General features: G+C 42.3%; 1 protein-coding gene across 1 annotated transcript in view; it reads left to right on the top strand.

The window, feature by feature from the left end:
- The window catches only part of LOC307268511 (copine-8), a 105,785-nt gene that overhangs the window by 40,394 nt on the left and 50,943 nt on the right, over nt 1-14,448 (top strand). The window contains exons 3-5 of the mRNA XM_080051172.1: nt 3,367-3,413; nt 4,106-4,209; nt 8,878-8,917. Of these exons, the coding sequence (XP_079907298.1) occupies nt 3,367-3,413; nt 4,106-4,209; nt 8,878-8,917 (191 nt within the window). The remainder of the gene's footprint in view (nt 1-3,366; nt 3,414-4,105; nt 4,210-8,877; nt 8,918-14,448) is intronic.

Below are 14,448 nucleotides of genomic sequence, written 5' to 3'. Positions count from 1 at the left end.
AGGACAGATTGCTCTGTCCAGCTGGCACACTCCCTACCTAACCAGGGAGATCGCTCACACTTTTAGATCAAAAGCACACAGATGCAATACCCACCATACTCACCATGAGAAATGCTACTCACAGCCACACTGCCAAACACCACCAAAGTATACAAAGTTTGTCTAGGGGACAAAGAGAAACAAATTAACTCAAAAAAAAAACTCCAGATTTATCCCGGCGAGGCCCCAATATGTTACGACCCGGCTCAAGGAAGCAACAATTAACCATCAAAACGAGTTAAAGGTGTAAGAAAAGTGAGTTTATTGTAACAAAAGGTTTAACAAAAAGAAATATGGGAGCCATGCTGCTGGCCCTGGCTGGAGAGCGAGAGTCAATCAAGCTTCCAGCTTAAATAGGCAGCTCAGGTGGCAGTCAACGAGGTGAGGGAGGGGCTTCAGGAACTCTGCAAAACAAGGCACAGATCTGGCACATAACAACCAGTTGATTGACTTTCTCACCAATATTCATTAATCATCATTAATTCATTAATCATTTTTATCCTCTACAAGAAAAACTCCACTAACAAAATAAGTTAGTATTTCATTTATTCTTTGGTGAGGCTTACCTTATTGAAGGCATCCTGCGTCTACCTCTGGAGCGCGTCTCCTTACCTTACTGCTGCGTCTCTCGCACTTTTCTCGGCCACACATGGAACGTCTCAGCTGCTGCAGCGCTGCTTCTAAAAGCCCTATCTTTCTACATTGAGATTTCATAGATAATTCCCATTAAAAATTAAGTTCTTTCATTTCATTTATGATGCACATGATTTATATTGAGTCTAATATTGAGTCTGGACAGTAATCCGTGCACCCCATTGCCTTTTTTTTTTTTTTTTTTCGACACATTTTCCCTTGTTGGAAGTTTTATTTTGAAAGGGACACACCAGGAAATGGTGAAACTACAACGAAAGCTGCCGGTATGAAGTCAATATGACTCTCAGCAGAGTATTTCTCTATCAGTTAAAGTAGAGAGACCCGAGAGAGACGCACGGCTCTCAGAAAAAAATAGGCGAGCCTCTGAGGTAAAGGGGAGCGTCGCTGCAGACGTGCCTCTGACGGGCGTCTTCAGCGCGGCACAGGTTGGATGTGTGGCCGCTCTAGGTTGATTACACGGTCAGTGACAAACAGTCAGACGCAGACGCGCAGTAGAGGTAGGATGTGTTAGTAAAGTTACCTTATTAGTCAATGGTTACATTGAAATTTGTCTTTTCGCATATCCCCTCTCAAGTTACCACACTTCGTTTTACAACTAACACCCTCCTGTCTGGTGCCGGGGATCGAACCAGCGACCTCATGGTTACTGGTTGGCCACCGTTCCTCTAGGCCATCAGGTTGATGGTTCAGAGAAATATCCAATCAGCTGTTTGAGCAGCATGGCAAATTTCCCTCTGTCACACAAACACACAGATGTTCGTCCAAACACTGGATGTTGATTGGCAGGTTGTTTTTCATTTTTTTTGTCACTTGCATAGACCTTTCTCCGCTGTCTTAACATTTATTCTGAATGCCGCCTAAATGCCTTTTCATGTTCTTTCGCCTTAAGGCGCCCTGCACTAACACTTAGGCGCTGTGCCTAAGCCTTTATATGTTTGTTTTCCTCTGCCATGTTTCGCCGTGACTCATTCTTTAAGTGTGTTTTTTCCCACTAAATGCTTGATCTCAAGGCAAGTCTCAATAATGCTAACACCAGCTAAGAAGCTTCTCCCTATAGATTCAAGTAATCTGTGTCAATTCATCTCTCCTCTCTTAACAGTTAACTGCATCAAAATGCTATGGCGGCACGTAAAATAAATAGTTTGAACATTTTCTTTTTCAAAAAGGTCAAATTATTCCTGTTAACGCAAGGTTTTACTGTGTGTGTGTGTGTGTGTGTGTGTTTGTGTTTGTGTGTGGTGTGTGTGTGTGAGTATGTCATCGTTTACTGTATATTGTTGGTGTGTTAGGGAGTGTGGGTAGGATGTGAGATCAAGGTGAATTCGGGATTGTGACCTTAGGATGACTGGTGCTCTAAAATGATCCACCGACTAACACACACACACACACACACACACACACACACACACACACACACACACACACACACACACACACACACACACACACACACACACACACACACACACACACACACACACACACACACACGCGCACACACACGCACACACTGTATATGCAAAACACAGTTGTGTCAGCACTTTTACTGTAGCATGGGGATAAAGGTGACTCAAGGTGACAGTGATGAACCCGTTGTGGAGGATGACAGTGATTACCTTGACGATGATGATTAGATGGAGGAGGAAGCACTAGCAGCTCAGGCTTTACCCATAAACATTTAGACCTCCTCTTGTGCTGAGTGAGTAGCACTTGTCATTATGCTTAGCATGGCGTCTTTGCTCTCCTGATATGAACCAGCCTGACAGAGGGCAGGGTAAGGAAAGAGAAAGAAAAAGATAGAGATACTGGAAATATAAAGATATCATCGAATCTTTCACTCGCCGGTAAAAATAAAAATGTAAAGAACGCTGACCCTTAAAGAAAAACCAGGGCTCTCTGGTACAAGCAAAAGCAACACATTCAGCCCTTCAATGCATAAGCCACCGGACCATGAAGAAGGTTTTCTATTCCATTGTTGGTTTGAATCTACCTGTTGCCTGAAATATCACCCGTCTATTCCCATCAGAGCGTAAATAAATATATTTTACGTGTGTGTGTGTGTGTGTGTGTTTGTTAGTACATGCTGCACATTGATGAACCCTTATCCTATCCACTTATCTGAAAAGCACATCAAAAGCCCTCTAGAAATGAAGTGTATGATTATGATGATGATGATGACGAGTGGGCTCGGTAATTTGCCTTTTTAAGTAAATTGTCATGTTTCAGGGAAATGGCATAATGGCCTAAATGGTAATGTGTGTCCTCATCTGAAGACAGGAAATGTATTAGACTGTATACAGGTTCGGGCTTCACAAACATAACTTTAAGGTGCTTTGATGCAATTTTGTCATTTCTACGCCCTGTATTTATGGGGTTTCTTAATCATATCATGATGCTTCCAGTACAGTTAATACCATGGCATTTGAGTTTGTTTATCATTCATGTCCTTGTTGCTTTATGAAGGGACTGTTCATCTATCTTTCGCTTCATTCGCCTAACTAATAAATATAAAGAAGGATCTTCTTGTTCACTGGTCAGGCACTTGTTAGGTCCAGTTTTGAGGAAAACGCATGGACAACTATAATGACAATTAGCATTGGTTTTAGCGTGTGCAGTACATCTATGATCTTTTTTTAATGTTTTGTTATCATGTTCTGTCTCTGTTCTTCACAGTATGCGTTCTCTACACACAAGGCATGGGCAACAAGGAGTGGAGAGAGGTGAGAATTTAAGAGAGAGAAAGAGAGAGAGAGAGAGAGAGAGAGTGCGCATGTGTGTGTGGCCACTCCAAAAAGTATCCTCCAGTATCAAATAGACTCCAGGGTGAGTCCATAGAGTGGAAATGTTAGCGTTTGTGTAAGTATGGACACATATGGCTGCACCAAGTGTGTTTCACTCATATGAATAATCATGAATGTAAATGCGGGGGCAATATCTTTCTTCCCTAATCATTGGTAAATATTCACGGCTGGTGGAGTAGCCCATGCATTATTAATAGGCTAAATTAAATGCCAAACCGGGACCTGTTTGACCCCCATTGACTTGATATTCCAGCTGATCTGTATTCATTACTCTATAGCTGTACATTATCTTCGCTAACCAACCACTCTCCTGTGGGGGTAAAAACCTACTGGTGACACAGTATGTTACTCACATTAGTCGGTCCAAATCTCACAAAATGCTCACACAAAATGTGATTTATGTAAGATCAAAGTTTTAAGGTTTGGCGAGCTGCAAAAATATGAAGAAAAAGAAAAAAACTAAAGTATGACATCATAGATTATGTAGATTTGGGGTCATCACACTTGTTTGTGGATTAAAAGCAGCAATATATCGAAAAACAAATGGTTGGCCATACAATTTATCCCCAAACTTATTCTTATCTTTCTTTTTCCATCTCTTCTTTGTCTAGTTTGGGAGAACGGAGGTGATTGACAACACGCTAAACCCAGACTTTGTGCGGAAATTCATTTTGGACTACTTCTTCGAAGAGCGACAGAACCTCCGATTTGACCTGTAAGTAATGTCAAAACCTGTGTGGGTGTCACCAGAATATTTGCGAGATTTATTTTTGTTCCGGCACCAGATATTGTACATTTCCAGTGACATTTGAGTTCTGATGTTGATTTTAGGTTTAATCTATGTTTGCTGGAAAGCATATCTTTTACATTATGAGCTTCTGTTAGACTTCAGGGAGACTTCAGATGTCACATGCAAAATGAAGAATGATTTGATTTTTATAATTATTCTATTCTACTGTATATCTACACATATGTCTGTTTTTTAACCTTAGTTTAGTCCCTCTTCACTGTACAGAAAACAACCCAGTTCCCTGTTCTATTCTGATTTACTCTGTTTATGCACAGCCAGAGCATGTTTGCACAATACAGTACATGTGCCATTTGATTAATATTCATTAACGCCAACCACTATTGGCTTATGACAAACAAACAACAGCAATATGTTGTATTTGAATGAAAATGGGACATTTCTCTCTGCATATGCACAATGCAATGGCCAAAATGACTTCTTTAAAAAAAGTTATAGAACGGTTCATTTCTGTTACCTCAGACTGCAGTGGTTAATTTAACTGAGACGGTTTCATTTGTCTAGATACACTGATGTGCGCTCTCTATATTGATTGATAGCAACTTTCGTATTGGTATTTGCCCAGTATTATTTTTACTGCTTGATATTTGGCATGCCTACCGCTTAGTATGCGGCTCCATCTCGCACCGTCTTCCTTTGCAGGGAGGCACACGTTGCTATCTTTGGGAGACAGTTGGTCTTTAGATTTATTAAGCCACCAGACATGCCTGTAGGTGAGGGGATTTTCTTTCTCTATTTGCTCTCAGATCGCATTTCTCATTGAATTACAGAGGGGGATTTCATTGGCTTCATTTTATTAGATGGAGAGACTAATTACATTATAACCTATCAACCAGGGAGCTACGCAAACAACCCAAATGGGATCTGAAAGTTAGACTGGAAAGTTAGAGGAGTTAGTGTTTCTGAATGCATCATGTGTTTGTGTGTGAGAGACTTGAGTGTGGGAGGGCAAGGCAGAGATGGTATAGTTTGTATGTGTGTGGTTGGAGGTGTGTCAATAGCAGTGCACAAGGATGTCTGTGTCCACATCTTTCGCAGCTGTATTGGTCCTGGGATAATTGCAGCAATATTTTCTAGGGGAAAATATAAGGTGGTGTGGTGTGCACACAAACTCTCATGCTCTTCACTCTAATGACAGACTCAGCGATCCACCTGTGTTACCACTCTAGTCTTCAAGTGTTAAAGAGCTGTGTGGACAGACCCACTCCAAGACAAAAGCAAACATGATGCATGTGTGTCCATGTGCATTCCCTCATACTGCGCATATATAGGAGTGGACACATTTCCTCCAGGGAAAGAGAGGCATTTAACCTTGCATATCCATCTACTCTGCCTGCTCTACTTGTGTACATGTAACGGCCCAGTACACATTATCGCCCATAAATGGACTGGGACACACCTTTATTTATTTTTAAATTCAGAGGTGTAAAAATAAAGAACATGCAGCAGGACTTTTGAGTTTGCCTGTCTGTGCTTGCTCTCTGTCGAGTGCTTTTCTGAATGGAACTGAGCATCCGAGTAACAAAACAGAGCCCCAGCTTTTTTTTTGTCTGATTGTGCATATACAGTATCTCACAAAAGTGAGTACACCCCTCACATTTCTTCAAATATTTCATTATATCTTTTCATGGGACAACACTGAATAAATGACACTTTGATACAATGTAAAGTAGCGTGTGTACAGCTTATATAACAGTGTAAATTTACTGTCCCCTCAAAATAACTCGACACACAGCCATTAATGTCTAAACTGCCGGTTACAAAAGTGAGTACACCCCTGAGTTAAAATGTCCAAATTGGGCCCAAAGTGTCAATATTTTGTGTGGCCACCATTATTTTCCAGCACTACCTTAACCCTCATGGGCATGGAGTTCACCAGAGCTTCACAGGTTGCCACTGGAATCCTCTTCCACTCATTCATGACAACATCATGGAGCTGGTGGATACTGGAGACCTTGCGCTCCTCCATCTCCTGTTTTCAGAAGCCCCAAAAATGCTCAATAGGGTTTAGGTCTGGGGACATGCTTGGCCAGTCCATAACCTTTACCCTGAGCTTCTTTAGCAAGGCATTGGTCGTCTTGGAGGTGTGTTTGGGGTCATTATCATGTTGCAGTACTGCCCTGCGGCCCAGTTTATGAAGGGAGGGGATCATGTTCTGCTTCAGTATGTCACAGTACATGTTAGCATTCAATGAACTGTAGTTCCCCACTGCTGGCAGCACTCATGCAGCCCCAGACCATGACACTCCAACCACCATGCTTGACTATAGGCAAGACACACTTGTCTTTGTACTCCTCACCTGGTTGCCACCACACACACTTGACACCATCTGAACCAAATAAGTTTATCTTGGTCTCATCAGACCACAGGACATGGTTGCAGTGATCCATGTCCGTAGTCTGCTTGTCTTCAGCAAACTGTTTGTGGGCTTTCTTTTGCATCATCTTTAGAAAAGGCTTCCTTCTGGGACGACAGCCATGCAGACCAGTATGATGCAGAGTGCGGCGTATGGTCTGAGCATTGACAGGTTGACCCCCAACCCCTTCAAGACCTGCAGCAATGCTGGCAGTATTCATATGTCTATTTTCCAAAGCCAACCTCTTGGTATGACGCTGAAAACGTGCACTCAACCTTCTTAAACTGGGCCGCAGGGCAGTATTGCAACATGATAATGACCCTAAACACACCTCCAAGACGACCAATGCCTTGCTAAAGAAGCTCAGGGTAAAGGTTATGGACTGGCCAAGCATGTCTCCAGCCATAAACCCTATTGAGCATCTTTGGGGCTTCTGAAAACGGGAGATGGAGGAGCGCAAGGTCTCTAATATCGACCAACTCCATGATGTTGTCATGAATGAGTGGAAGAGGATTCCAGTGGCAACCTGTGAAGCTCTGGTGAACTCCATGCCCATGAGGGTTAAGGTAGTGCTGGAAAATAATGGTGGCCACACAAAATATTGACACTTTGGGCCCAATTTGGACATTTTAACTCAGGGGTGTACTCACTTTTGTTGCCTTCAGTTTAGACATTAATGGCTGTGTGTCGAGTTATTTTGAGGCGACAGTAAATTTACACTGCTATACAAGCTGTACACTGACTACTTTACATTATATCAAAGTGTCATTTCTTCAGTGTTGTCCCATGGAAAGATATAAAGAAATATTTGAAGAAATGTGAGGGGTGTACTCACTTTTGTGAGATACTGTATATGTGTTTTTTTTTGCTATCATCATTCAGTGTGTGCATTGTTGTGAAAAGCATGTGCCTTCATCTGTTAATGTGTTTGCATGTGTTTGTTTTTCTACACGTGTGTGTGTGCGTGGAGCCTGCTTGCTTGCTGCTCCTCCCAAGTTTAACAGCAGTAGATAACTGGCGCTGCCGGCCTGCAGACGGTAACAGTCTGAGACGATAGCAGATCAAAGAATGATTCCTCCCTCGGGCCCTTGATGATGGGAGCTGTGTGGGGGAAAAATATAGTAGGCTAACAGAGCAAAGTTTAAAAAATAATACAGTATGTCGGCTGCTTATGAATGACTAGACCACACTGTGCATTATAACTCTTATAACCAACACTGCTGTTATGGCTAATTATTCTGAAGGGGGCGGGGGGGGGGAAGAGGTGCAATATGTAAAACATTTTTTTGATAGGGCAGAGAGACAGAGGTGAAATGGGGCAGAGAGGGGAGTGACATGCAGAGTACGACCGCGGGTGGGAATCGAACCCGGGTCTGCTGCTGGGCCCGGCCCGGGGGGGGGGACGCCCTACCAACTGAGCTAAGGGCGCCCCAGAATTTCCCTTTTTGAGCACGGTAACTGCCTGCTAGCGTGGCTTTAGACTCCAGTGTCCTGTTGTGTTTCTTCACAGGGAGGCCAAAGGTCACAACAAGAAGTAGAGCCATATATGAGACACACACACATACAAAGGTGTGCATTATCCTGAACGGTCTTGTAAAGTAACTAAATTGCTCCTTATTCCCCCCCCCCCCAAAAAAAAGTGTTACCCTGCAAAGTCCAAACCATTTTTAAGCGGTGGGTGAAATGACCTGAGCCGTGAAACGACCCTCAAATTGCTGTGTAGGGAATGGCTCGTCTGATTGCCTCTCATCCATTTTAGAGTATAGCCACTTCTGTAAAAGAGACCTACAGGTGCATTGAAGGATTCTTCAAACATACATTAAACCAATTACACAGCAGCCAACTGAACCTCAGAATAATGAGCAAAGATGAAAACGCAAAGGTAGACAGACGCTTGTTTACTTATTTACTCACTAGCGAAATATTTCACAGTATCTCTCCGTCTCTCTCACATGCACCAACACATATACTCCTAATCGTATGTATGAGCGCCAATTAGTCTGTTTGGTGCCAGTTTAATGGAGGATGCTTGTGACACTGTGATGCTGGGATGCGAAAGCAACAGCAGCCTCTGGTGAGTTTGCCGGTGACAAGCTGCTCGGCCCCATTACTGATTTACCCTGCACGTAATCCCTGACGTTTTCCCAACAGAGCTCCTGTCACCCTCCATCGCATTCTAATCCACTGACTTCCACTGCCTTTTCCCTTTTTTCCTATAGGTATGATGTCGACTCCAAGAGTGCCAACCTGTCAAAACATGTGAGTACCACAACTTCTCTTGATTCCGTCTGTGTGTGTGTGTGTGTGTGTGTGTGTGTGTGTGTGTGTCTGTGTTTGTGCTCCTCACTGATGCATGCATGTTGTTGGCATTTGATTTTGTCTCTTGCACACTTTCACTGATTTTCATTCTGTGGCTTTGAGCAAGTGTTTGTGAGAGCATGATTGCTGTCCCTGTCATTACCTCCCATTAGCCACATAACAGTAATCTGGCCCTCACAGTGAGTGTGACTGTGTGTTTGTCATCCATTGTAAAAGCACTCTCCCAGAACGGCCTGCAGTTAATTTTGGGCAATTAAATAAACATTGATTTCCCCCCTGTCCACCCAGCTTATTTCCATTAATAGCCATGATTAGCATAACAGTAATTAGGAACAACAATGTTGTAACCTGGTCTTTTTTGGCAAAAACAATTATAGCTCCGTCCTGCCCTACTGCACCACAGGAATTGTATTTCGACTGTCAAATGCAGCCTATTCCCCTTCAACGGTTTTAGTAAAGGTCTTGTTGATTCACCATTCACGTTATTGTCTTAAATATTCTCAGTTTAATTATCTGTTCTGCATCTTCATGTATTAAAAAAAACCATGATCCAAGTCGATTTTAAGCATGCATGGTAGCATCAGTGTGGAATTTACAGGAATAAGTCGAAAGTTTAGAATATGGCTCGGTCCAAAATCATCAAAATCTCACCAATAAACAAACAAACTACACCTCGCTTGTTTACTCCGTTAAAAAAGTTAAGTGCAAAAGCATAAATTCTCCGTTGCCAATGGTTACTCTTTCGTGGCCAGGACAGGACCAGTTTCCAGGCAACCAGCAAAGACTTCCAGATGTTACTTAAACTTTCGAAAACTATTTGAAAAGTGCATCACTTGTTGTGTGAGTGAGTTTTGGAGGTGCTTGGATTGTGGATACATTTAAAAAGAGCTGGGCCATACTGTTTACTGTTTAAGTCTGTATGCTAAGCTGAGTTAGCATTAGCTTCATACGTAGCATACAGACTTGAGTAGTTTTAATCTTCTCATCTAACTCTTGGCAATAAATCTTAAAAGTGTATCTAAGGTGTTTCATGTATGGCACTGCTATCCTACAGCAAGAGAGTCATTGAGTGAGTGAATGTTTATATCCACAACTTTCATCCCTTCGCAGAGCTTCACAGTTCAAATTGTTTGCTTTGCTGACTGTTGCTGTCCAAGGCAACAATGAATATGATGGAAACATAAACTCAGCTCCAATCAGTCCGCCCTTAGCTTTCCTTTCTGCTCATAAACCCTGTCCATTATCTGGAAATTTACATTTATAGCTCCAAAGTCCATAATAGCCAGTTGGCATCGCTCACCCCCTCTGTTCAGCAGTTTTTGGCCACCAACTGGAAAGGAATTGCTCCAACTGTGTTTATGCAATATGTATGTGAGTGAGTGAGTGTGTGTGTGTGTGTGTGTGTGTGTGTGTGTGTGTGTGTGTGTGTGTGTGTGTGTGTGTGTGTGTGTGTGTGTGTGTGTGTGTGTGTGTGTGTGTGTGTGTGTGTGTGTGTGTGTGTGTGTGTGTGTGTGTGTGTGTGTGTGTGTGTGTGTGTGTGTGTGTGTGTGTGTGTGTGCGCGCCTTGCCTGGCTTTTGCGTCTCGTTCTGCAGACAGGTAATGTTGCTTTGCCTCAGGGCGACAGTCACACTTAGCTCTCATCAGTGTTTGCCCTTCAGTATCCAGCGCAACCGGTCTATCCACATACATCATACACTCACAGTCACATGACTTCCAAGATTGTGTAATTTTGGAAAAAACTGTAGGAGATGGAAAAGTTATGACTTGAGGCTTTGTAATGGGTTGGAAGCCTTCAGTGCTATTAAAGACTATTAGTGGGAAAACTTTCCTTTTTGCCAGTGCTGTCTTTATAGTTTACATGGATGAGCACAATTTGCAATGATAGAAAAGCACTCAGACATGTTTTGTGTCCTAGGGCGATAATAATGCTTCCGTGCTAATGTTCGTCTGCTGTTTGAGGGGGATAAACGACCACTACTTTGGGCTTACTCAGCCGTGTATAAGCTTAGTTAGTGAATGATCTTGCAAAACACGCAACCTCCTGGTGCATACCCTTTTATAGTGTGCATTTGTTGACTGGAATATAGCAATATATAGAAAATAGAAGTAAAAATGGAATAATGAGTGCCCTATCAAAGGCCTGTTTCCCATGCTTTTTTACTAATTGACAATGGACTGCATTTCTACAGCCAACATCTACCCTGGTATCCCTGTGGATTTATTTTTCTGTCATTTGTCATTTCTGTTATAGAGCCATTTCATGACCTCAGGGGATTACAGATAATGGGAGTAATCTTTGTAGAGCTGCAAGACACACAGGCTTGCCTTGTAGTTTCTTTCTTAACAACTGCCATGCACCTGTCGAAGGGGATGGAGAATCACAGAAAGTGGAAGCGTTAAATGATATTTCAGATATGTTGTCAGTGGTGTGTTCAGGTGCTTATAGAAAGCTCTGGTTTGAGAGTAATATGACATTTCCACGTTGTCTGAAAATCTTATCTGGATATTCAACAGACATTCATCAGCTACGTCTTCTCGTCTCCAACTTCAAACTAACTTCACCGCAGTGTAGGATTAGAGAGCATTCATGGACAGTCGGCTTCCTTCCAGTATGTATTTGATTCTAAAATGACATAAAGTGTAAAAATATACAGGGCAACATACCGTGGTAAATAAACAAGTCCCAACTAGCACACAGAAGCCTTTATTGATGTTGTAAAGTTGTTCTTGTGACTGTCTGCAGAGGCAGGCTAACGCTACCCTTGACCACCAGTGTTTTAGCTAAGCTAACTAGCGATGAGTGACCCATGGCCATTTCTTCTTCAAAAATGCATGCACAGTTAAAGTAACAGTGTCTGTCGCCCTTTTCCTGAACCCGAGAGTGAGGCAACAAGCTAAAAAAAAAAAATGTAAACTATTCCTTTAAAGTCATGACTGCATGCTGTGTACATACAGTATGATGGAAAAGAGATTTAGAGTTGAGGGAAGCTAAATTCAAATGCATTGCTTTCATTTATTTGTCAGCAACTGTATAAAGCTTACAGTTTATATTGAATTACTACACTGACACACACTCCCAGTCCAAGTCAAATCCAATTTAGTCCCTCTCAGTCTCCCTTCAGGATTATTCTCTCCTCATTTCACATTACCTTGTTGTCTCTCAGCACGCCGTCCATTCCACTTGTGCTTTCCATATCTATCTCTTTCTTTTGTCTCTCCCTCTCACTGTGGCTTTCTGTCACCATTTGTTTCATACCTCCTGCCCCATACCTTCTTTCTTATCATCAATTCTTCTAATCTCATACAAGAAAAGACAGGCATGTTGGCTCGGAGGCAGTGTACCGGCTCTCAGAGGGAATGGAGGAGCAATCCATTAGATTGTGTTGTAACAACATGGGAGAGCTGTAGGCTGCGGGCGCACCGAGGAACCGGTTTAAAAGGAGTGTGGAAAATAGAGGGGCAGTTCAAGACAGTGGGGGAGAAGTCAAACACATACACTCACACATGCTGTCTTGTAGAGGTGCTCACACTAATTTCTATTTCTATGCAGATAGATAAGAAGCCGGGCAAATCTGTTTTGAGCACGTGTCAGAAATTGAGTTGCAAATCAAATGCTTTTTTTCCTTTTTTTCTTGAAAGGGGCTTGCATTGTTCTGAAACGCATTTAAATTGCATGCTTCTCGCCTCTATGCTCACAAATGTGGCATCCGTCTGACACCATTAAACTCTCAAAACATCTGTGGGAACTCAATTTAACACCTTCTCTTCCGTTGCTTTTTATGAAACGTTTGTCAGTTAATCCTTTATAAATCAGTTTTTAGACAAAGAAATAAAGCCTTTGTTGGTTGCCAGGTTGTGTAAAATTCCTCTGGCAGGTGTTATCCTCGCATAATTCATTTAGAAATCTCACTAATGGACCACTTACCTTCCGGATAATCCTGCAGAGAATCTGCTTCAATCACCTGCTTAATAACTTGTATAGATTGAGTTATACGATAAGATTTATTCCATTCTTGTGTTAGCACCATAACCTTGAAAAAGTTAGTGGATGCTGTATAACTTTCTGGTCAGCTTGTCAATGACTGTCCCACATGGTGCCCTCTAAATAAATGACCACAATTTGTCATTTATGTTGCCATTCTGTGGATAGAAAAAATATACTTTATGTAGACACATGAATAGCGTTTCTGAGAGAAGAGTATTCTCATATTTATTTTAGTGTGAAAAGCCAGCATGGAACTGGTGAAAAGTTATCATCAAAGAGTCGATTCTTTCTGGAACAATACAGAACGGAGCTTCACCCACACAACTACCCTTAATTGACATTTATCTTTTTAAAGCCCATGCTGTTATATATTTAGCCATTAGTTGCATAGAGCCAATTTTCCGACGGACCTCATGCTGGGAACATCGGCAGTTGCTAGGTGATATGTGGCTTTACTAAACTTGCCTCTACATCAGCGAACAATGGAAAATATCATAAAGGCGTTTTAAGAATATTATTTCAGCCCTCATTGTTGACAAAAAACAAATTAGTTTATGGCCCAACTAAAGTCACTTGACCACACACAACACAGATTAAATTAATGAACGAGACAAAGTCAACAAAGCGGAGCCGATGGATAGAGGAAGAATAAACAAGAGGCTAATCAATGGAGCAAAGACAATCCATTAGGTTAGTGTTGCTTGGAGCTGCTCCAGTCAGGTATTAGAGACAATGTCCAATCATGATAAACAGTCTTAGCAGTGTGCCCTCTGGTGAAAGAAGCGCGAGAGACGGCATGTTTCTGTAATGGCTTTGATGGATGGAGAGAAGAGGGATTAGACGCGTGCTACATTAGTTGTTTTTCATACTCTGCTTCTTTTTTTTTACTTAGCGGATTGCCATTGATTTTGGCTTCAGGACAGCCTTTAGCCTGGCTCTGCCCGCCCACCTACTTCCGCCCAAATTTAATTTTCCCTTCAGTAGTCATGGGGATGGGGCGTATTAGTGGGATTTTGCTTGAACACATTTCTGTGTGTCCAATCAGCGAACAGAGGAAGTGGCTGAGAACGATGACGTTTCTTTATATCTCCATGCGTCGAAGCCGCGCTCCAGTTTCAGTTGAATGCTGCATTCCTTTATACTCGGAACTTGGAAATTTCCGACTTGGTAGTTCCGAGTTCCGACCTGTCTGTGTTCCAGTGCATCTGCTCGGGAAAGTATGGACGCCTACAACCTTTCTCATCCAAATAACTAAACGTTAGGCTCTAGCAAGTTACCGTTGCCAGGTACCGGTAGATCCATAGACCGTCAGAAGCCGGCTCACAACCAAACGTTATGCGATTGGTACGCTAATCCAGAGTGGCACTGAGCAGATCCAATAGTTTTAAACTTCAACAGACACCCGCCTCCAAGTGAGTGAACGTTTGCCAATTACAGCAGTTCCAGACCTTCTGTACAAATGAAATGAAGTACGATGGTCTGGTA

The sequence above is a fragment of the Ammodytes marinus genome, assembly GCF_949987685.1.
Source record: "Ammodytes marinus genome assembly, chromosome: 22".
Taxonomy (NCBI): domain Eukaryota; kingdom Metazoa; phylum Chordata; class Actinopteri; order Uranoscopiformes; family Ammodytidae; genus Ammodytes; species Ammodytes marinus.
The sequence above is the reverse complement of the archived record's forward strand: the minus strand, read 5'-3'. Positions and strand labels throughout refer to the sequence as shown.